The sequence below is a fragment of the Bos javanicus genome, chromosome 28 (assembly GCF_032452875.1).
Source record: "Bos javanicus breed banteng chromosome 28, ARS-OSU_banteng_1.0, whole genome shotgun sequence".
NCBI lineage: Eukaryota > Metazoa > Chordata > Mammalia > Artiodactyla > Bovidae > Bos > Bos javanicus.
In genome coordinates this window covers 41,943,809-41,968,888 of record NC_083895.1, presented here as the reverse complement: position 1 = coordinate 41,968,888, position 25,080 = coordinate 41,943,809, and the positions used below count along the sequence as shown (strand labels likewise).

The following is a 25,080-nucleotide window of genomic DNA, read 5'->3' as shown; positions in this document are numbered from 1 at the left end:
CGTTGTCAGCAGAGGTCTCATGAAGAAGGTGACGTCTGATGTTCCCAGAGCACTGAGGGAAAGAGCTGATTAGAGATGTGAAGGAAGAGTGTATCACACAGCGCGAACCCCCAAGGCAGGAAGGCAGGGCAGCCCATGTGGTGACAGCAGAGCTCTTGGGTCCAGATCAAGTGTGACCTTTCAGGGTATCTGAAGATTTGGGGTGTTTCTTGTAGATGTGGGAAGCACATATGAGGCATATATCCTTCTTTCAAAAACTCTTGTCTGGCCACCCCGGTCTGATTTGGCAGCCAAGGGAACCTGGGCTTGGGAGAATCCAAACAGAAGGTGTGCAAATAAGGGAAACTCCAACCCACTTTGGTTCTGATGGGCCCTGGATGCCCAGGATGGCTCAGACCCCATGGGGTTAATCCTGGCATGTTGGTCTTACTCTGGGGATGGAAGATTCAACTCCCAGAGCCCCTCAGAGCCTGCTCCCTAAAGACTGCAGGGCCTGTGTTCAAGGGCAGGAGAGAGGCCCCTCTCTTCCAAGTGGATCTTGGCTGTGGGGGCAGTTGGCAGAGTGAGTGGAGGACACAGGAGAGCACACAGCTAGATTTCCAAGCCTCAGAACTGACACTTGGCAGCAGGAGGATCCGTTAAATTATTCAGATCACACATGTTTATTATGTTTTTGCATCATAAAAAAATACAAACTTTACAGAAACACATTTGTAAAAAGCGGAAATCTCCCTACAGTTCAGTGCCTATTCCTCCTATTTTCGTCCTGATGTTTACTTCCATTTTTAATGGTTACTTTTGACAAGACTGGAAAAATACTGTATGCAAAAGCATCAAGTGTTTTTTTTTTTTCCTTAGTATGTTTTAGGCATTTTTGAATTTCAATTGTAATCAAAGAAATGGGATTAGAGAGCAGAGCATGTGGAGGAAGATTGCAGGAGGGAGTGAGCGCACGTCAGCTGAGTGCCCAGTCTGCCCACGCCCACCTCCCCTTCCCAGACCCTCTCCCGGCCCCCTGCGTCCTGCAGGGATGCCTTTCCTGCCACACAGCTCCTGTCCTGGTGGGTCACTGCGTGTCCTCATTGGTGTTAAACTGACGGTTTCCTGAACTGGGGCACCGATCTGCAGCCACTTAGACCATAGCCTTTCACGAAGGAGCCCCATGCAATAGCCAGCATTGCCTGCTCCAGCCTCTCAGAGGGGCCCAGAGGATCCCTGGTCTCCAGGGAAGAGATGCTGATAAGCTTCGAGCTTGCCGGTCTCTGCTTTTCAGAAGGCACAGCTTCTCCACGGTCTCAGCCCTGCCCTCAGTGGTCTCTCCTCACAGCTCCTCCCAGACCAGCCCAAGAAAAGGTAATAAAGGAACACGCGCCCTCGATGTCAGCTCCGATGGCTAAAACAGCACCCGCCTGCTGCATATAATCACTTCCTCCATCGTTTTCTGTGATCCTTACTCTGCTTTATGACTCTTCATAGCACTTTTCATCACTGGAAACATGACAATGGGGGTCGGCTGATTACGCCCCCATGGGCCACATCTGGCTGGCAGCCTATTTTCCTGCAGCCTGCAAGCTAAGATTGTTTTCCTTTTTCTGAAACATTTTTTTATAGTGTTCCAAAAAAAAAAAAAAAAAACCCACAAAACCAAGGGATATGCAGCAGAGTGGTGTGTGGCCCTTATTGCCTGCGAACATGCACTGAGTCCCTTCGCAGACAGCTTGCTGACCCCAGCATTTCGTAATGGTTGGTGTTGTGTTTGCTGTTCATATGTGTGCTGCTCTCTCTCCCTGCCTCCTCCATGCAGACTTCATGAGAGTGGGAACTCTGTGCCGCTCATAGCTTTAGACCTGCAACAGTGCTTGAGAGAGGCATATGCTCAGGAAATAGGTTATTTTTTCCCCCATTATATGAAAGAAAGACTAAAGACCTTGAGATGCCTTTCAGAGCCCAAGGTTGAGAAGCATCTTGGAGTGTCTTCACTTTACCTGAACTCCTGTTCACCTTGAAGTACCCAGGTTTGGGGTGGAGAGAATGGGAAATGTGGTAGAGCCTCAGTGGGCATCTCTGCATAGGAGAAGGATCAGAGACTCCCAAAGCATGGCGGTGCCCTGGCGAAGAAACTCAGGAAGGGCAGAGAAGTGGGCAGCACTCCTGCTCAAGGTCCTGGAGGCTGGGTATGGAAGCCTGACCATGCACTCCCACCTGATTGGTGCAGCGTCCTCTTTTGTAGAGTCAGAAATGAGAGCAAAAAAGCAGGGCTGCTGAAATGATGGTAGAGGCATCTGTGGGCTGTAGTTACGACAGCTTCAGATTACAAGAATGAGCCTCCCCACCCTCCTGTGACTTTGGGGTCACTCCATTACTTCCTTTTCTTTCTTTCTTTCTGTCTCTCTTTTTCTTCTTGGCTGAATTGTGGCATACGGGATCTTAGTTCCCTACCAGGGATGGAACCTGTGCCTGCTGCAGTCTGGACTGCCAGGGAAGTCCCCTTCCTCTTCTCCTTAAGGAGATTTATCAGGCCTGTGATGATGGCAACCTCATAGTTGTTGAAATCAGTTCTACACATACTGTATATTGATTCTCTTTTTGTTGCAAGTGTATTTATCTCCATTGCCAATGTAAATATTTCTGTAACATGCAAAATTGTATTTATGCATTCTGTATTATTGATTTTTCTCATGCTGCAAACACATTTGTCTCTTTGTTAATGAAAATGTATCTGGGAAATAGTAAGATTGATTTATGAGAAGGGTGAGGGGCGGGAGGGAGGTGGTGCTGGGCTGGGTAGACTGTCCTTGGCCATGGCTGAAGGAGACGATGTGGGACTTTCAGGAGGTGCTGTTCAATTGGAGGAAACTGCTCTCAGAGGCAAGGGATGCTGACAGAGTGCTTCTGTAAGACAGTCTGATGTGCTCACAGTCAGCTGTGATTGCAGCTAAAGACCCCCAAACTGGCAGTCCAGGACAGAGCAACAGCTCTATAGGTCCCACCCACCAGTTTCAATAAGGTTTTGTTGTTTAGTTGCTAGGTTGTCTTGATTCTTTGCAACCCCATGGGCTATGTAGCCTGCCAGGCTCTTCTGCCCATGGGATTTCCCAGGCAAGAATACTGGAGTGGGTTGCCCTTTCCTTCTCCGGGGGATCTTCAATAGGGTAAAAGATATTGGCTCAATGGAAAGCCTGGAAGACAGGCTAAGCTCTGCCAAGGGAAGATTATAACCCTCATCATGAATAAAATGGAGAAGGCAATGGCACCCCACTCCAGTACTCTTGCCTGGAAAATCCCATGGATGGAGGAGCCTGGTAGGCTGCAGTCCATGGGGTCGCCAAGAGTCAGACACGACTGAGTGACTTCACTTTCTCTTTTCACTTTCACGCGTTGGAGAAGGAAATGGCAACCCACTCCAGTGTTCTTGCCTGGAGAGTCCCAGGGACAGGGGAGCTGGTGGGCTGCTGTCTATGGGGTCACACAGAGTCAGACACAACTGAAGTGACTTAGCAGCAGCAGCAGCATGAATAAAAAGGTGAAGTAAGGAAACAAATAGCCAAGCACAGAGCTGGGGCTTGGCTGCTTAAATGTGCATGCCTCCACGGTACACTTAGTCAGTCAGTGCGTGCCCAGGCAGACTTACTCTTCTAGAAATCCTTCCTTTAGCTCTGGCCAATGAGCTAGGTGCTGCCCCCGCCTTGCTTCCAAGACCCCTCGTGCAGCAGCTTTCTCCTAGTACTTCTCACATTGTTTAGTTACTGTTGGTTTACTTCTCTAACCACTCATCCCCATCACTATGAACCCCTCGAAATGCCCACATACCTCCCTTGCCTCTGTGCTTTACCAAATGCCCACTAACTAGTTAACTGTGGATTGGGCATGTGGTTGAATGACTTCAGCCAGTTGCCTCATTCATGATTTGGATTTAGAGAGACACCACCTGTGAGAGGAAGATCTCCTTCATCTCTCTGTGGTGGGGGTGCTTGGACACTTTCTAGCAGTTGTGGCTGAAGAGACTAATTTGGGAAGCATGCTAGATTAAGTGTGTTGCTCCTGGAGCCTTCTCCGGGTTAAGCCTCCCTTGCTAGTTTGGATGGGAGTCCTATTGGATGTGAACATCTGTCTTCTGCTGACTGTTGACTTGGACCCGGCTGGCTGGCTCTTCTTTGTTCTTTCCTTCCATGTCCCTTCCAAAGCTGTGCCCTTGGACAAGAGGGTGAGTGCCCCTGGGTGTTGTCATTTTGGGTCCATGATTAGTTGGGCCCTCTTGCAAGCCTCCAAAGAGCCTTGCTGCTGCTGCTGATGCTAAGTCACTTCAGTTGTGTCCGACTCTGTGTGACCCCATATTTGGCAGTCCACCAGGCTCCCCCGTCCCTGGGATTCTCCAGGCAAGAACACTGGAGTAGGCTGCCATTTCCTTCTCCAATGCATGAAAGTGAAAAGTGAAAGTGAAGTCGCTCAGTCATGTCTGACTCTTGGCGACCCCATGGACTGCAGCCTACCAGGCTCCTCCATCCATGGGATTTTCCAGGCAAGAGTACTGGAGTGGGGTGCCATTGCCTTCTCCAGCAAAGAGCCTTAGATAGGTTTATTCACTCTGAAATATGATGGTAGTACCTCTCATGTGTTAGTGAGCTTGGAAATTTTCCTTGGAAGAGGGAATGTTCATTAAAGATGCATAAAGCTGGGCAATGGATCCCTGTACACAGACTAATGGCTATGAGTGGCAAGGGATGGAAGCCATGGGTCTGGTTCAGCAAAGATGGCAGTGGTATTTTGGGGATGACAACGATGACCTCTACAGGGACAGAAATGGACATGAAGTCCTTAGTACTGGGGCTGCCTGCTTGTATTCCAGAACGGCTCCCTGAGCCTCTGACCAGGGGCACCGTCATGAATAAATACCAAGAGGAGAGAGGAAATCTCCATTTCAAATGTGGGGATGAAACGGTACTTCTGAACTCCTTGGCAGTTACACACCCATTCTAGGCTCATGGAGACTGCAGTGATTTAGAGCAGTTCCAGTATTTAGAATCAACTGTGTAATTCATCCTGATGTTCCCCATTCATCAAAGACTTGTGTTTGTTTGTATTACCATGAGAAAAATAAAAAATGCGGAAAAAAAAAAGATCCCCCTTCCTTTCATTACAGGCAAATTACGACAGAGTTACAACCCTTGGGGCCCTTCAAGCAAAGGAACATCTTGCTTCAATTAGATATAAATAATGAACAATAATTAGAAAGATTTCTTCCTCGAATTTGTTATTTTATGTTTTCTTTCATCTGTAATGTATTGAAACGAATACAGAACTGTTTCTGGGCCATGCAGCAGGGCCTGAAGGCATTCCATGGAGGGTATCTCCAGAACGGGAGAAAGCTAGCTACATTGCTGGCTCCTCTGTGTGCAGGCTGCACAGGCTGGCTGCAGCCCTGGGTCTGGTGCTGAGGATGCAGATATGGAGCTGCTTTGGCTCCGTCTACTGAGGACCCCTAATGGCTCAGCAGGTAAAGAATCCGCCTGCAATGCAGGAGACACAGGTTCGACCCCTGGGTCAGGAAGAACCTCCGGAGGAGGAAATGGCAACCCACTTCAGTATTCTTAAAATCCCACAGACAGAGGAGCATGGTGGGCTACAGTTCAGAGGGTTGCAAAGTGTCAGACGTGACTGAGAGACAGAACACACACACACTGAGGACCCCGACCTATAATAATAGCACAGAACACCTGCTCCTGGTGACGGCCACTGAGTTTGCATCAGTCCCTGCTCTAAGGACTGAACACACGTCACCTCATTTCATCTTCACAGCAACCTCTGCTACGGGCTCTACTTCTAATCCTGTGTTTGTGTGTGTTGTGTTTTGTTTTTTATTTAAGGATTTGGAAACTGAGGCTCAGAGAGGCCAGCTAACTAACAGAGGGCCCTCAGTGTTAGTTCTGATGGGACTGAGAGGCAAGGCAAGTAACTGGACTCAGAGCCCGTGCATTACGCACTCTGCTGTGATTTTCCTGTAGTCACGGTGAGCTCTTACTGCCATAGAAACCACACAGGGTATAGAGGTGGCCAGGGAGCTGAGGGATGCTGATGTTTTCCCATAGGGAAAGGCGGCTGCTGGAACCTCAAGGGGTTTGCAGAAGTGTATCAGGTGGATGAGCAAGATAAAGGGATTCCAGACAGAGGGAGCTCTGTGGTCTGGTGCCACAAATGGTGATCCTGTGCAATCTCTCATTTTAACCTTAGCTCTGGGGTCATGTGGACGCAGATGCAATAACCAAAGATGAGCTCAGAAGAAGGAGGGTTGTGTGGATCAGGTTGAAATGATTGGGTCTTTCGTGGAAACAGCGACTCAGTGAGTGGTGGGGATGATGATTCTGGTTGATGAAAAGGAGAGACAGATAAATAAGCAAAGAGGGATCCAGTTGGAGCCTGAAGAGAGAGACTGGCTCATCAGTGAGCCTTATGATTTTTGCAATTCTATCCTATCAGCACGTTGAATCAGGTACTGCTCATCTTGTGTCAAATGAAAACTTTAAGCCAAGTTGGTCCTCCCTGATCTGACTCGTGCTCCCTACTCCAAAGAAGGCGCAGCTCAGTCTTCTGCTCCTTGGAGCTGATGGACATTCCTGATCCACCTGCTCCCTGCACCGTGCACCTGGCCTGAGCTGCTTGCTTCTCCTCCATGGACAACAGACGGAGGCTCTCAGAGGTGCTTTGGTTTATCTTCACCACCATTTGAATAACCATCAACACTCCAGAGTCAAGAAAGCTCATATACAAACCCAAATTCCTTTCTTTATTCAAAAACATATTAGGGGGAGATGCTTCAGTTCAGTTCAGTTAAGTTGCTCAGTCGTGTCCAACTCTTTGCGACCCCATGGACTGCAGCACACCAGGCTTCCCTGTCCATCACCAACTCTCACACTTTACTCAAACTCATGTCCATTGAGTCAGAGATGCCATCGAACCACCTCATCCTCTGTCGTCCCCTTCTCCTCCCGCCTTCAATCTTTCCTAGCATCAGGGTCTTTCCAGTGAGTCAGTTCCAAGTAGCCAAAGTATTGGAGTTTCAGCTTTAGCATCAGTCATTCCAATGAATATTCAGGACTGATTTCCTTTAGGATTGACTAGTTGGATATCCTTAGAGTCCAAGGGACTCTCAAGAGTCTTCTCCAACACCACAGTTCAAAACCATCAATTCTTTGGCGCTCAGCTTTCTTTACAGTCCAACTCACACATCCATACATGACTACTGGAAAATCCATAGCTTTGACTAGATGGACCTTTGTTGGCAGAGTAATGTCTCTGCTTTTTAATATGCTGTCTAGGTTGATCATAACTTTTCTTCCAAGGAGTAAACGTCTTTTAATTTCATGGCTGCAGTCAACATCTGCAGTGATTTTGGAGCCCAGAAAATAAAGTCGGTCACTGTTTCCACTGTTTCTCTATCTATTTGCCATGAAGTGATGGGACCAGATACCATGATCTTAGTTTTCTGAATGTGGAGCTTTAAGCCAACTTTTTCACTCTCCTCTTTCACTTTCATCAAGAGGCTCTTTAGTTCCTCTTCACTTTCTGCCATAAGGGTGGTGTCATCTGCATATCTGAGGTCATTGATATTTCTCCCAGCAGTCTTGATTCCAGCTTGTGCTTCATCCAGGCCAGCATTTCTCATGATGTACTCTGCATGTAAGTTAAATAAGCAGGGTGACAATATATAGCCTTGACATACTCCTTTCCCAAAATTGAACCAATCTGTTGGTCCATGTCCAGTTCTAACTGTTTCTTCTTGATCTGCATTACAGATTTCTCAGGAGGCAGGTCAGGTGGTCTGGTATTCCCATCTCTTTAAGAATTTTCCACAGTTTGTTGTGATCCACACAGTTAAAGGCTCTGGCATAGTCAATAAAGCAGATGTAGGCATTTTTCTGGGACTCTCTTGCTTTCTTGATGATCCAACAGATGTTGGCAATTTGATCTCTGTTTCCTCTGCCTTTTCTAAATCCAGCTTGAACATCTGGAAGTTCACAGTTGACATACTGTTGAAGTCCTTGCTTGGAGAATTTTGAGCATTACTTTGCTACCGTGTGAGATGAGTGCAATTGTGTGGTAGTTTGAATATTCTTTGGCATTGCCTTTCTTTGGGATTGGAATGAAAACTGACCATTTCTAGTTCTGTGGCCACTGCTGAGTTTTTCACATTTGATGGCATATTGAGTGCAGCACTTTCACAGCATCATCTTTCAGGATTTGAAATAGCTCAACTGGAATTCCATCACCTCCACTAGGTTTGTTCATAGTGTGCTTCCTAAGGCCCACTTGACTTCGCATTCCAGGATGTCTGGCCCTAGGTGAGTGATCACACCATTATGGTTATCTGGGTCATGAAGATCTTTTTTGTATAGTTCTTCTGTGTATTCTTGCCACCTCTTCTTAATATCTCTGCTTCTGTTAGGTCCATACCATTTCTGTTCTTTATTGTGCCCATCTTTGCATGAAAAGTTCCCTTTATATATCTAATTTTCTTGAAGAGATCACTAGTCTTTCCTTTTCTATTGTTTTTCTCTATTTCTTTGCATTGATCACTGAGGAAGGCTTTCTTATCTCTTTCTGCTGTTCTTTGGAACTCTGCATTCAAATGAGTATATCTTTCCTTTCCTCATTTGCCTTTTGCTTCTCTTTTCATATCTCTTACGAAAGCTTATGGTAAGGCCTCCTCAGACAACCATTTTGCCTTTTTGCATTTCTTTTTCTTGAGGATGGTCTTGATCAGTGCCTCATGTACAATATCACAGACCTCTGTCCATAGTTCTTCAGGCACTCCCTCTGTCAGATCTAATCCCTTGAATCTATTTGTCAGTTCCACTATATAATCATAAGGGATATGATTTAGGTCATACCTGAATGGCTTCCCTGGTGGCTCAGATGCCTGCAGTGCAGGAGACCTGTGTTTGATCCCTGAGTCAGGAAGATCCCCTGGAGAAGGAAATGGCAATCTACTCCAGCATTCTTGCTTGGAAAATCCCATGGTTGGAGGAGCCTGATAGGTTACAGTCCATGAGGTCACAAAGAGTCAGACATGACTAAGGACTTCACTTTTACTTTCTTTGAATAGTCTATTGGTTTTCCCTACTTTTTTCAATTTAAGTCTGAATTTGGCAATGAGGGTAGATGCTTGGAAGGCAACAGTTGGGTGGAATTCCAGAACAGCTGCAAGCTTCGGAGGAGACATGCCTCTTCATGGGCACAATCTCTGAGTGTGTGCCCACCATACACTAGCTCTGAGTGTCAGAGACCAGTCACTGTTTTGGGTCTTGCCATGGTGTTTCTCTTTCCTTTTGTGGGCATTTGAGCTGGAGCCCTTCAGGGTACAGCCTCCTGTGACACCGTCACTCGTCTGTCATTATGGTCTGCCTATGTGTTTCTACAGTTAAACTCTAAGCTCCTCAAGGACAGGATTCATGTCTTATTCATCCTTTTGTCTCTCAGGCTCAGTGGCTCAGCACAGCACCTGGTTTTAGGCATTTCATGGCCTTACTGAATTAATCTACAGTGAAGAAAAGTGACTTGGATAGAATGGGATCCTGGCAAGTCACGTTCCAGGCTGTGGGCCTCATGCCACTGGGGTCTGGGAGTGAGGGATGTGGACAGTGGGCCGCACCTGGCTCCCACCTCAGGCGGGCCTCGTGTGGGTCCCAACAGGGTGCCCTGTGTACCCATGTTTCACATCCGTGTTGTGTTTTAGGACGTTCCAGGACCTGTCCAAGCAAGTGGAGATGTCCTACGGCACTGTCCGGGATTCTGCTGTGTATGAGTACTTCCGAGCCAAGGGCACCAACCCTCTGGAGCAAGACAGCACGTTTGCTGAGCTCTGGCGGACCATCAGCAAGAATGGAGGGGCTGACAACTGTGTGTCCAGTCCTTCGGAAGGCATCAGGAAGGTAGGTGGGAGCTGGCCTCCCAGGCATGTGTGTGCTGTGACAGGGGCCGTAAGGACTGTCATCCTTGCGGTAGGAGATACCCTCCTAGAGGCATCTCCTTTGAGTATCCCTGTCACCTGCAGGGTGACCCATGTTCAGCAGCGTCAACAGGCATTTTTCATAGACATGTGGGTAAAGAGGCTCACATTCTTCAGGTAGATGCCCATTTTTGGCAGGAGATGCCAAGGGGCTGGCAGAGGGAAACTTAAGGCCCTTCTAAGTTTTCAAAGGATCAGGGAAGGGCAGGGAGGTTAAGCCCAAGACCTGGATCTCCCTCTTCCTGGGCTAATAGGATGGTGGTACAGAGGGGTCTGCCCACCCAAGTAAGAACACTCAGTAAAAGCAGACGCAGAGGACCAGGGGAGAGGGAGAGGAGGTAGGCCAGGGTTCAGGGAAGGGTGGGCACCATGTGGGACCACTGTGAGCAGAGGTGCTTGGGAGACGGTGGTCAGGACAGCAAGCCCAGCATGGAGACTGAATGGGGGCGGGGTGGAACTGAGGGAGCACTGCGTGAGAAGAGCCCACGCCAGAGAGGATGGGTGGGAAAGATGAACCTGTTCTGCACAGATGACTAGACGTTGCTAACTTATTTCAATGAGTTTCCACAGGGACCCAAATTCATCGTGATTGTCCCATTATGCAGATGAGAATCAGACGTGGGTCACACTCCTCATTAGGTTCTCATGCCTGGGGTTCCAGACTGAGGGGTTCGGTGTTTATCCGCCATGTGCTGCAGAACATGTGAAGGTCATGGTGGGATGAAGGCAGGTATCGTAAGGATGTCTCGGGTGGTGGCACCTTCTTCTCAGTGACCCTCGCGTACAGAGGCTACTTACTCTTGGTCATCAGTGAACAACACAAGAAAGATGTGCACAGCGCCCAGCACTCCTGTCTCTCTGGGTAGACCTCTGTCCAGCCCATCTTGCTCAGCATCTCTTCCCTTCTGTTCTCTATTCAACCTGCCCCACCACTTCTGCAGAATCTTCACACATTCACACGCATTCACACACACACACGCACATGCATCCAGCCTGCCTCAGTGTGTCTTACATTTCCCTACCCATCGATGCTACCTCTGCAGAACATTCCTACAGGCTCTCACACATAGTCATTCATGCACGTGCTCCCACTACACAAACACACACACCCTAATGCTCACAAATATGCACACGTGCATGCACGCACCTGTGTTCTACATCCTTGGTCATTTGGCAGAACCTTGGATTTACTGTGGACTTCCCGGTGGTGCGGTTGTAAAGAATCTGCCTGCAAATGCTGGAGATGCAAAAGGCACAGGTCTGATTCCTGGGTCTGGAAGATCCCCTGGATGAGGACATGGCAACCCCTCCAGTATTCTTGCCTGAGAAATATCATTGACAGAGGAGCCAGGTGGGCTACAGTCCATGGAGTCACAAAGAGTTTGGCATGGCTGAGCACGCACACACACGCCCTGGCCTTACTGCAGAGGGCAGTGGGTATAAGGGGGAGACTCCAGAAAGTTTCAAGGCCACTAGAGTCTACCCACCTTGCTCTTCATGATGAGAAAAGCCCTCAGTAGTTTGCCAACCCCTCTCAAGAATGGGTCCAGGGAGAGAGGCAGAGCCTGAGGCCCGCTTCAGAAGCAGGGCCTGGCTCCTGGCATGGTGTCTTGAGGCAGGGCTCTGCGTGGTCTAGGAGTCCCTGTGGTCTGCATGCTCACAAGGCAGTCAGCTTGGGGTAGCTTTTCCCCATTGTTTAGCAAAGTGAAGCAGCAGAGAGTGTCTGGGCTCTGGAGCCTGGCACATGTGGGTGTGAATCCCAGTTCCACAGCTCACCAGTGATGTTTACATGGAGCACCCGGTCTTCTTGTCAAACCTCTGGGTGTTAAGAGAAGCCTGGTCAATTTCCCGTTTGGGGGGTCTCTTTAGACACTTGAAACATTTAGAAGGACATGTTGTGGTAGATTTGAAATGTTTATATTTAAGCAAGGGATATCATAACAAAAATAATAGAATGCAGCATAGATGTGCTAGTCCTCTGCTCACAAGGTTTATTAAAACTTCTTATGTCCTCGTGTGCAAAGAAATATGGTGCTCTCACCTCGAGCTGCTGAGTCTTCTTTCACCCCTGACAGTGGATCTTTGTGGCTGTAGGTGACCTCATTTGCGGATAATGAATACAAAGTTGATTTAAGGCCTTTTATAAATGTAAGACTTGAGCCAAATGGCCTTTGAGTTTCCCTTCTCTGCTTTCTTTGTCTCTCATGGAGAGCCAATACGCCCATCCAAACGGGATGCTTATGAAGATTCATTGCAACAAGGCTACAAAAAGAACTTCTAAAAGAAAAGATGCCGCTTTTGACTTTATCAAACTTCTGTGCGTTACAAGACACTTTATAAAGAAAATAAAAAGGCAAGTCACACACTGGGAGTGAGTATCTACAGTGCATGCAACCAATAAAGGGTTAATATCCTATATGGATATTACATGAAAAACTTTTACAAACGAATAAGGAAAGTTCAAACAATTTAATAGAAAAATGAGCAAAAGACTTGTACAGGACTTTCACAGAAGAGGTACCACATATGGTCAGTAATCATGTGAAGAGATGTTCAGTCATTAGTGTTTCCAGAAAATGAAAATCAAGACCATAAAGATATATCACTTTGTATCAACTAGACTTGCCCCAAAGGAGAGGTGGTGGAGAGGACTGAGTAGCAGGTGGTTAATTGCTGGTGGGAGTGTACTCAGTATTGCCACTTTGAAAACAAATTGTCATTCTCTTAGAAAATGGAGTTTTTCATACCCACTGACCCAGTAATTCCACTCCTATGTATCCATCCCAAACAAACTTCTGTAGCACCTCAGACAAAAGAAAGGCCATGGTACTCTTGCCTGGAAAATCCCAAGGACGGAGGAGCCTGGTGGGCTGCAGTCCATGAGATCGCTGAGTCGGACACGACTGAGCGACTTCACTTTCACTTTTCACTTTCATGCATTGGAGAAGGAAATGGCAACCCACTCCAGTGTTCTTGCCTGGAGAGTCCCAGGGACGGCGGAGCCTGGTGGGCTGCCGTCTATGGGGTCGCACAGAGTCGAACATGACTGACGCGACTTAGCAGTAGTAGTAGTAGTAGTATTGCTTATAGAGCCAGGATTCTGGAAGCAGTCCAAATGAGCATTAACAAGTTTTAACATTAGACCTGCAGGGAAATGACTAAAGCACAGCCTCATGTGATAGTGTGGGTGAATCGGAACTGAATAAATATTGGGTAAAAGGAGAGTGAAAGTGACAGCTGCTCAGCTGTGCCTGATGCTGTGCAGCCCCATGGACTACGATTCCCCTGTCCGTGGGGTTATCTGGGCTGCAATACGGAGAGGGCTGCCATTCCTTCCTCCAGGGGATCTTCCCAACCCAGGGATTGAACCTAGGTCTCCCACACTGCAGGTGGACTCTTTACCAGCTGAGCTACTAGGGAAGCCCCAAAGAAGAATATTAAAAGCAATTTCACATGGGTCAACTGATAGAAAATAACAGTCAACATAGCAACCGCTTCAGTTCAGTTCAGTTCAGTCACTCAGTCGTGTCCAACTCTTTGCAACCCCATAAGCTGCAGCACACCAGGCCTCCCTGTCCATCACCAACTCTCAGAGTCCACCCAAACTCATGTCCATTGAGTCAGTGATGCCATCCAACCATCTCATCCTCTGTCAACCCCTACTCCTCCTGCCCTCAATCTTTCCCAGCATCAGGGTCTTTTCCAATGAGTCAGCTCTTCACATCAGGTGGCCAAAGTACTGGAGTTTCAGCTTCAGCATCATTCCTTCCAATGAACACCCAGGGCTGATCTCCTTCAGAATGGACTGGTTGGATCTTCTTGCAGTCCAAGGGACTCTCAAGAGTCTTCTCCAACACCACAGTTCAAAACCATCAATTCTTCAGCGCTCAGCCTTCTTTATAGTCCAACTCTCACATCCATACATGACCACTGGAAAAACCATAGCCTTGACTAGACGGACCTTTGTTGGCAAAGTAATGTCTCTCTTTTTAATATGCTGTCTAGGTTGGTCATAACTTTCCTTCCAAGGAGTAAGCATCTTTTAATTTCATGGCTGCAATCACAATCTGCAGTGATTTCGGAGCCCACAAAATAAAGTCAGCCACTGTTTCCACTGTTTCCCCATCTATTTCCCATGAAGTAATGGGACCAGGTGCCATGATCTTAGTTTTCTGAATGTTGAGCTTTAAGCCAACTTTTTCACTCTCCTTTTTCACTTTCTTCAAGAGGCTCTTTAGTTCTTCTTCACTTTCTGCCATAAGGGTGGTGTCATCTGCATATCTGAGGTTATTGATATTTTTCCCGGCAATCTTGATTCCAGCTTGTGCTTCCTCCAGCTCAGCATTTCTCATGATGTACTCTGCGTATAAGTTAAATAAGCAAGATGACAATTTACACCCTTGGCCTACTCCTTTTCCTATTTGGAACCAGTCTATTGTTCCATGTCCAGTTCTAACTGTTGCTTCCTGACCTGCATACAGGTTTCTCAAGAGGCAGGTCAGGTGGTCTGGTATTTCCATCTCTTTCAGAATTTTCCACAGTTTATTGTGATCCACACAGTCAAAGGCTTTGGCATAGTCAATAAAGCAGAAATAGATGTTTTTCTGGAACTCTCTTGCTTTTTCCATGATCCAGCGGATGTTGGCAATTTGATCTCTGGTTCCTCTGCCTTTTCTAAAACCAGCTTGAACATCAGGAAGTTCACGGTTCACATATTGCTGAAGCCTGGCTTGGAGAATTTTGAGCACTACTTTACTAGTGTGTGAGATGAGTGCAGTTGTGCGGTAGTTTGAGCATTCTTTGGCATAGTGTATAAAACACTGGCATACATACATCTAAAGTAAGGTAAAATATAAGACTCAGGGTAGTGGTTACTACACATGGGAGAGGCAGAGCAAGATGAAGGAGAGAAGTATATTATTGGATTGAAGTCAGGGTCAGTGTTAGCTTTACAGTTCACAGGTTTTTTTGTTTTCATCTCTTATTTCTCATTATGAACCAAAGTTTGTGATTATTCTTATTCTTTGCACCTACCTATTTTTTTTAGATAAATAATTCCAGGCTAGCCAGGCAGAGTTTGGCTCCCAGAGCACGCCAACTCCCTTCTCTCCTTGCAGGCACCCAGGTACATGACTTCTCTCACTCCTGGAGTACATCAAGAAGGCAGACACCACCAATAAAGCCCTCTGGAGCACAATAAATCTGGAAATGGGTCCTCAGAGAAGCATCTTCCCATCATCCTATTTACATCATCCTCTGATGATATTTAGAGTCTTACTCATGAATAAAAAAAATATTAAAGAATAATTGGTGGAAGATGCAAATAAGAAAAGTGAAAGTGAAGTCACTCAGTTGTGTCCGACTCTTTGTGACCCCATGGACTGCAGCCCACCAGGCTCCTCCGTCCATGGGATTTTCCAGGCAAGAGTACTGGAGTGGGGTGCCATTGCCTTCTGCATTCTTTATAAATGCCTAAAGCTTCATGGTACAGAATCTAATCTTTTTCCAATACAGAGTTGCTTTTATGATACCTTCCTTTTATAAACCCCAAGCAGCCTTGGAGGTCACAAATCTCCTTCTTGCATTTGGATCTTTAAGGAAAACAAACAAACAAACAATCTGTCAGCACTAGGCAAATGTTAAGGGTTTTATAACTGGTGTCATATAAGTGAGTTTATGGTACTGTCAGAAAGTAGAGTGCACTGCGTTTTTTTACAGCAAGGAGTGCTCAGATTCATTCCCAAACCCGCCTTCTACAAGTGCCTGTTTGGGTGGCTACTGTGCCTACATGCTTATCTGAAGCTCTTTCTGTCTCCTGCCCTTATGGAACTGCCCTTACCCCCCAGACTATGGCTTCAAATGCCTTGTGAATCCCTGGCAGACTTGACTAGGTAGGGTTATGCCCTGAGTGAGGGTCGTATCTTGAATCTAGAAACTGTAAGGAAAAATCCAGCATCCTGGGAAATATGAGCATGGTCTTGGTATTTAGGGAGGTGGGACTTCTCCAAATCCCAGACAGAACTCGCTTGGGTGCAGTGCAGGCAGCCTGGCAAAGATGAGGACTGGATGCCCCCAAAGAACAACAAAGGAAACTGCCTTCGCAAAAGCAGGATGCTCCCATTTCTAATTTCAAGTTACTCATTGGTGACCTGGGTCCATTTCCAGAGTGCTTGGTAGTGGAACAATGTCTAATTGCTGCTAAAGTCAAGGAGCTTGATATTGTGAGTAACCTCAGAGAGCTGCTATTATTTTTTTCCTTGGGAGTGCTGCAGCTTTTAATGACTTGAAACCAATTTAGGTGGGAAATTGCTTAGCAAGAGGTGATCACTTTTGCCCAGTATCAGAACCAGAGAAAGGAATTATGTCATGGTTGCCCCCGCTACTGTGACCTATTCTTTCATGCCAGCCATCACGCAGATAAGGAGAAGGCAGCCCTTTCTGGGCCCTGGTGAAGAGAGCAGAAAGGAATTTGGAAGGGGAGAGGAGTTCTGTTTATTTATTGAAAGCCTACCGTGTGCAGTTTTTAGAGCAAACCTGCCTGGCGCCCGTTAATTCTCAATAGATACTGGATTGTCCCTGAATGAGTCATCTGTTTGTTGTTGGACTGACCAGAAACACATAAATCGGCAGTGCAGTTGGTGCCATCAGTGAGCAGGCTACCCTCTGTGAACTCCTTGATGGGCGGGACGAGGGAAATGGCTTTATAGTTGCTTTCAGGCTCAGTACCCGCCTGTTAGGAAGGAGATTCTGTTGATCCTTGGTGAGCAAAGTGAGACTGCTTTCATTTCCCTCAGCCACCTGCACTTGTCAGGAAAGTGTCTACAAACTATGACCCATGGGCTGAATCTGGCCTGTCACTTGCTTTTACAAATAAAGTTTTATTGGGACACACATTCGATTGTTTACACAGTGTCTGTGGCTGCTTTTCTGCTACTTAAGTACAGCTGAGTAGTTGTGGCCATATGGTCTGCAAAGCCTAAAATATTTATTATATGGCCTTTTATAGAAAAAGTTTTGAGGCTCCCTAGTCCAGAGCAATGGGTGCTCCAGGGATATTTCCTCTAGGGTAATGTCATTTGATAGCTCATAGACATATCCGGTAGCTCATCATCTAAGCTCTGTATCATCTAAGAATGCATGAGCACATCGAGTAGGTAGTCCTCCTCTGCCTTTACATCATCTAACAGCACATAGGCACCTAGTTCCATACCGTCTAGTAGCATACGGGCTGTGTCCTTTCTTGTCCTTTCCACCTAACTCTGGTGGCACACAGACTTCCCCCTCACTACCCTGGACCCAGCCTCACCCCTGGCCTGGCCTAATTCCCCCCTGAAATCTGTTGAGCTGTCTCTATGTACCAGGCACTCTGCCAGATGATCTACATATATTATTCTTTTCATCCTAAACAGAACTACTTGATTGTCCTTATCTCCATCATGTAGAAATGGGACCAACCCTCAGGGAGATTAAGTGGCTTGTTCAAGGTCACACAGATGTGAGTAAGCCACAGTACAGTCATATCTCACTCCAACTTTGCCTCTTGCCGTGGGGTTACATCCCCATTTCCATAACCAGTGTGTCTGCACCCTCCTTGCTTATTGCTCACTTGTGCTTCTATTTCCCTTCCTCTTTTACACCAAGGCAGCAAGATACATGGCTGGCTCCCATGTTTAAAAGCCTTACCTCTCTTTCCATGTGACATAGCAGAGGTTATTTAGGTCTGCAATTGGATCTTTTGATTTCCCAATTAGTAAAAATATCAATTAGAGAAACTCTGGGATGCAGAATTGAGCTGGCAAGTGGTTTGAATTTATATGATAACAACTATGTCACATGAAATCAGACTTTAAATGTTGTTGGCGGGACTTTATTTTTCTTGAGCTTGATCAACTCTCTCAAGTAACATCCAGCCATAACACAGTTTCTGTGCAGTGTCAGGACTGACCCAGGCTGCCAATTTATTAAGCCTTTCCATAAATCAGACCTAATATTTAATAACATTGTCAAATAGAATATAGTTTAATAGTTTAAATGTCAATCTGCACAGCTCACTGGGCTCTTTGAATAAATAGACAAGAAGCCAGTTTCACACCCTGTGGCTGGAGACAGTATTTTTCTGAGGGAAGTCACTGTGGAGTCGAGCAATCGTAACAGAAGGTGGTTTTTTTCCACTCAGGAAATATCGCTGAGGTCATAAAGTGTGAATGCAAATACAGGAAGAAAACGGGCTCACAAATCTTATTTATTTCCACGCTGATCTAATGCTTGCCCTGGCGCCAGATTGTGTGTGGGTATCACCCATCAACACCTCCCTTTGTTTCTTCCCCGGGGCTCTCTGCTTTGTGCCGGGGGATGCTCTCATTGTGTACACTCCCCACCGAGTGCCAGGGACCTTATGGCAGAAAAGGCACTACAGTCTTCCATGGGAGGATCAGGAATTTTGATGCCCCACATTTGGAAGGAGAGACGTGAGGAAGCATTCTGGTTCCATGGCATATTGGGTGTCCTTATGGAGGAGCAGGAAGAGGCTTATCTGGGATGACACTTCTTTGTGTTTGGGAGATGCTGGATTCAATGATCGGGAAGATTTTGTCAAGTCAGTGAAGGGGACCATTGATGCAGGTCTGACCCCACTCCCTGCTTCCCCCACCACCTGCAACAGAAAGGGCTGATCCAAACTAGGCAGCCTGTGCAGTGGAAGCCAGCAGCTCTGTTAGCAGTGGTAGGCCTTGTAGGCATGCCCCAAGACACACGTTTTGTCCTTTTCCTGCTTCCAAGTCAATGCAGATTGGGGATTCCAGACGCCTCATTCTTCTCAGACACTCACACTGGATAATCATCCATCTCTCTGCTTTTCCACTTGTTCAAAGGTACTATATCTTTTTTGCAAGTTCAATGACCTCTTTGTCCATTTATTTGCTAATTCATCCATTCAAGACATGTAATTTGAATAGTTTCCACCTAAGAGCTTGGAGATGTGAATTTAAGTTCCACTTTCCACCAAATTTAATCGGTGGCTTTGGTCAAGAGAATTCACCTCTCTGAACTACCTGTGAGACCAAGACAAGGCTGCCCAGATTAGTTGTGTTTACCAGTGCAGAAGTGGTTCCACTTCTGGTACAGTGTCCCGTGTGGACTCCAGTACTACAGCTGACATTGAGTAGGTGTCAGCAAATTGCCTTGCTGCTGCTGCTGCTGTGAAGTCACTTCAGTCGTGTCCGACTCTGTGCGACCCCAGAGACGGCAGCCCACCAGGCTCCCCCGTCCCTGGGATCCTCCAGGCAAGAACGCTGGAGTGGGTTGCCATTTCCTTCTCCAATGCATGAAAGTGAAAAGTGAAAGGGAAGTTGCTCAGTCGTGTCTGACTCTTAGCGACCCCATGGACTGCAGCCCCCCAGGCTCCTCGGTCCATGGGATTTTCCAGGCAAGCGGACCTTAGCACTTACTATATATTAGAAAAAGTATGATAAAAATATGAAGACAAAGAGTACTTAGTCTTTTTATGAGGTATAATTGACAAAAAATAAACTCATGTATATTAAGTGTTTATTTCATGGGTTTAGACTAATGTATACAACTATGTGATCACCACTCCAAAACAAGATATAGTCATCCTTCAGTATCTGAGCGGGATTTGTTCCAGGACACTGCAGACAGCAAAATTCATGGGTATTCAAGTCCCTTATATAAAATGGGTAGTATTTGCATATCACTGCAAGCATCCTCCTGTATGCTTTATTTTTTTTTAAGGTTCCTGTATGCTTTAAATAATCACCAATCATTATAAGGTTACTTGCAATACCTAATACAATGTAAATGCTATGTAAATAGTTGTAAATACAATGTAAATGAAATGCAAATCAGTGTCAACAAGCAACAAATTCAAATTTTTCTTTTTGGAATTTTCTGGAATTGTCTTTTTATATTTTCCATCATACACAGTGGTTGAATTCACAGTGCAGAACCCACAGATACAGAGGGCCAACTGTGTAGAACATTTCCATCATCTTCAAAAGTCTTCTCATGTTACTTTCTAGAAACTTCTCCCTCTGACCTCAACATCAACCAGCATGAATTTCTGGTGGGCTTCCCATGTGGTGCTAGTGGTAAAGAACCAGCCTGCCAGTGCAGGAGACACAAGAGACATGGGTCCATTCCTGGGTCAGGAAGATCCCCTGGAGTAGGAAATGACTACCCACTTCAGTATCCTGGCCTAGAAAACCCCATGGGCAGAGGAGCCTGGCAGGCTACAGTCCATGGGGTTGCAAAGAGCTGGACACAGCTGTGTGACTGAGCACATGAAGCACTTGATGAATTTCTGATGCGTGAGTGCTTCTTCAGTCATTCAGTCCTGTCTGCCTCTTTGTGATGCTATGGACTGTAGCCAACCAGGTTCTTCTGTCCATGGGATTTTCCAGGCAAGAATACTGGAGTGGGTCGCTGTTTCCTCCAGGGGATCTTCTGACCCAGGGATCAAACCGGTGTCTCCTGCATGGTGGGAGGATTCTTTACCACTGAGCCACCTGGGAAGCCACAGATTATATTTACATGTTCTTACACCATTTATTTAAGAAGGCTGAGTGCCGAAGAATTGATGCTTTTGAACTATGGTGTTGGAGAAGACTCTTGAGAGTCCCTTGGACTGCAAGATCCAACCAGTCCATCCTGAAGGAGATCAGCCCTGGGATTTCTTTGGAAGGAATGATGCCAAAGCTGAAACTCCAGTACTTTGGCCACCTCATGTGAAGAGTTGACTCATTGGAAAAGACTCTGATGCTGGGAGGGATTGGGGGCAGGAGGAGAAGGGGACGACAGAGGATGAGATGGCTGGATGGTATCACTGACTTGATAGATGTGAGTCTGAGTGAACTCCGGGAGTTGGTGATGGACAGGGAGGCCTGGCATGCTGCGATTCATGGGGTCGCAAAGAATCGGACACGACTGAGCGACTGAACTGAGCTGAACACCATTTATTAAAAATACTTATATTTAATTAACAAATGACTAGATGCTTTGATTGAAAATCAATTGGACATATATGTTGGTCTGTTTCTAGATTCTAGATTCTCTATTCTGTTGCACTGATCTACTCTTATGCTAATAAAAAGCCTTAATCTCTATAGCTTTATAATAATTCTTTAAATCAGACTGTGCTTTCAACTAACATTATTTGGAAAGTTCTAGAACTTTTGCACTTCCATTTAAATTTTATAATCATCTTGTCAATTTCCTTAAGAAAACTTGAGATTTTTGATAGCTATTACATTGAATCTATAGATATTTGGAGGGAAAGTTATAACCTTACACTATTGAGTTTTTAAATATGTAAACATAGTTTTTCCTTTTTAAACATCAACTTTTGATATTATTGACTTTTCTCAGTTGTTTTATCTTATTGATTCAGATTTTTGATATTTTTTTTTCTTGTGTCTGTGCTTGTTACCGAAAGGTATGCATGGGGGTGTCTGGCTGCTCATCACTCAAAAGCCAGTAAACAGGCCAGGCTGGTGGAAAGGAAAGTTTGCTTTATCTCTGATGCCAGCAACTGGCAGGGGGAGGGTGGCAGACATCTGTCCAAAGGCTGACTCCCCCACCCCTGAGAAGCAGGGGGTGAGAGCTTTTATACAGAGTGGGGAGCGGGCTACATGCAGAAACAGCACAGTCATCTCTAACAGTCATCTTCAAATTGATCATCTGTGGTGTGACTGGCATCATCTTGGTTGTTTTAGATACAGTTCATCGTCAGTTTTGGGGTCCGTGTGTTCCCATGTCTTTGCTGTCAGTTCTTGGAATTGTGGCAGCTCTTGTCCTGGGTCCAGTCTGGTCATCATGTAGTTGACTTCTCCACCTGGTGTTCTGGTATCTATAAGACAGCTCATGAGATATGGCTTAGAATATCATCTATAGCCCTTGAGAAAGAACTAAAGGTCCTTGACGATTCCTTATGACTGCATTATTATTACTTAGTCTCCTTTGACTGTTTTTCTTTGTTTCAGCATTTCTCACTTCTCTGATTAAACTTATTTTTTGACTAAAGTTTTCCACCGGCAGAAGGCAGGCAGAGGACAGGGTGGAGAGGCAAGGACCACATGGTCCTCTCCGTTTCATGCTCAGATGCTCAGTTGTGTCCGACTCTTTGGGACCATGGACTGTAGCCTGCCGGGCTTCTTTGTCCATGGGATTCTCCAGGTAAGAATACTGGAGCAGGTTGCCATTTCCTACTCCAGGGGATCTTCATGAACCGGGGATCGAACCAGAGTCTCCTGCCTCTCCTGCATTGGCAGGGAGATTCTTTACCATTGTTTCACCTTTGCGATGTTTTCTTACATCTGTTTGTTTTGGTTTCAATTTGCTTTTATGCCTTCTGTCTTTATAGTGTTGAAACTTAGATCATTGACTTTACTCCTGTTTTCTTTCCTAATACAAGGATTCGTTGTTGTTTAGTCGCTAAGTCACATCCAGTTCTTTTTCGACCCCCATGTATTGTAGCTCCCCAGGCTCCTCTATCCATGGGATTTTCCAGGCAAGAATCCTGGAGTGGCTTGCCATTTCCTCCCCCAGGGGTTTTCCTAAGCCAGGGATTGAACCCGCATCTCCTGCATGTCCCCTGCATGGCAGCTGTATTCTTTCACTACTGAGCCACCAGGGAAGCCCAATACAAGTATTTAAAGCTATACATTTCCCTCTAAGCACTGTTTTAGCTGAATTCCATGAACTTTTATATGCTGTGTTTTCATTAGCATCGAGTTCAGAATATAAAGCACTGGACTTAGCTGTTTTGTTTTTTTTTTCAAGGTATCCCTATTGAGTTCTGAAGGATAAAAAAATGGCTGTGAGTTAGTGTGGAAAAGGGTAGGAGAACAGAAATCGAGTATTTATTCTGCTTAGTGAGGTTAGGAAAGCTTCCTAAGGTAGTCCTGTCATGTACCTTCATTTTGCAATCCAGATTCCTCAATTCCTTTTCAGTTTTGAAAACACAAATGTGAGAATGCGAGAGAAAACTGACAAGCAGGAAATAAAATACAGAGAAAAAATAAGGGAAAGCAGAGAGGCAGAAAGGAGAGTGGAACACCATGAGAACAGAACCCATTTTTATTTCTACTAAATGTATAGTTTCCTTGTAGGAGAATGACGGCAGTGGTATTTTCGTTGTTTAACAGTTGCTATCTGCAGAACCCCTTCTCCGGGTCTCCGGCGGAGTTCTGAGTGTCTTGATCTTGTAATACACTTGAGCCTTCTTCACACGATTTAAATCTGTGAAGTGAAAGTGTTAGTCATTCAGTCATGACCGACTCTTTGCAACCCCATGGACAGTAGCCCACCAGCTTCCTCTATCCATGGGATTTTCCAGGCAAGAATACTGGAGTGGGTTGCCATTCTCTTCTCTAGGGGATCTTCTCAACCCAGGGATTGAACCCAGATCTCCCACATTGCAGGAGGATTCTTTACTAGCTGAGCCACAAGGGAAGCCCCTTTAAATCTGTGGTCCAACCCAATTCCAAGGGCACTTAGATTAAATATCCCCCAATCCGTGCCAACATTTAAAATAAGAGGTTTTGAAAGGAAATATTAGATTATACATTTATAATTTGAAAATATATATCATTTAAATAAATATCACCATTTTTAGAAGGTTGAATATTTCTAAAAATAAACAGAAAAGAACCAATCAAATGTATATTTTTCAACCACCTAACCAAGGCTCTAGGAACTCTTGTATTTCTGGGAAGTCTTTTCAAATCTCTGTAAATATTTTACATAACTAGGATGTTAGAAAAAATATATTTTATCCTGCACTTTCTAACACTGTTGTGAAACTTTAAAAACCATTTTAGTGGCTACTTAATATTTCATCAAATATAGGTAAAATTAAGCATTTTCTTCTTGAGTATTATTTGGGTCTATTACAATTTTTCACGAATTACAAATAACACTATAATGAACACCTTATTGCCTAATGGTTGTTCAGTTACTATATTTATTTCCTGAAGTCAAATTCGCAAAAGTAGAAACATGGTGTCGAAAAAAGATATAAACATTTAAAGCTCTCGACAAAATATTACTGAGTATTGCCAGAAGCACAGCTTTGAATAAATTACATTCTATCTTGGGGATCAGAAGAATACAGGCTTCAGTGTTTTTTTTTCCCATTAAATCCTTGTGGATTTATCTTTAGTAGGAAAAGTCTTTTTATAAATTGATATTTTTCTACTTTTCTAAAATCCTTTATTGTGATTTATAAAAATTTCTTTCTCTTTCTCTCCATGTAGGTATATATGTATTTTGACTTTATTTTGCTTTATTGTCCTGGGGACTAAATGGAGAAGAAATCACTTTTTCTTCAACTCACTTTTTCCTTGGCCCAGATTAGGCAAAATTCATGAATTTTGGTGCATTCGAGGAAATTGAATAGATGGTTAGATACCTACCTTTGTTTATTAATCAGAACTGATGTACATAAAAACACGAGTACACAATGATTTGCTCTTTGAAATATTTGAGTTTTTCATTCATTCATTTATTCATTCATTTGTTTGTTAGTCAACTCATTTAGGAGTGCTGAGCTCAGTTCATATGTAAGAGTGTGCTTGATGCTCTCCTCTTTAAATTGAGTTAGGTTTGACAAAGGCTGGTTTGGTATGGTCATGTTATTTAAAACATATGTGTTTCCTTTCTTACTTTACCCAGAGTTTTCCTTCCTTCCTTTGGGGCCTCGCATCAGTGTTTGAACAACCAGAAGGTTAATCTAATCGTAATGGCTACCATTAAAGAGGCCTGGGATGGATCAAGGGTGGGAATTTGAGTTTTTTCCAGGCATTAAATTAGCTGAACTGGACTTCTAGACAACTTGTTTACTAATTAGGAAACTAGAGTTTAAAGAGGGCAAGGGACCTTCTGAACATCAAGTTTGAGTCAATATCGAACCCAGGTTTGAACTCAGTACTTTTCTCACTCTAGCTCCTGTGTCATTAACCTGGTGACACTCTGCAAAAAATGGAAGAGATGCATGATCAGAATGAAGCCTCAGCTCCTACTCCCACTTACCTGGTGTCTTCATCACAGGAAAGCTGAGCAGC

General features: G+C 45.2%; 1 protein-coding gene across 5 annotated transcripts in view; it reads left to right on the top strand.

Moving 5' to 3' along the window:
• The window catches only part of GRID1 (glutamate ionotropic receptor delta type subunit 1), a 692,098-nt gene that overhangs the window by 635,128 nt on the left and 31,890 nt on the right, over positions 1-25,080 (top strand). For all 5 annotated transcript variants that reach the window (XM_061405546.1, XM_061405545.1, XM_061405544.1 and 2 more), the window contains one exon: positions 9,731-9,926. In XM_061405546.1, coding sequence (XP_061261530.1) covers positions 9,731-9,926 — 196 coding nt within the window. The remainder of the gene's footprint in view (positions 1-9,730; positions 9,927-25,080) is intronic.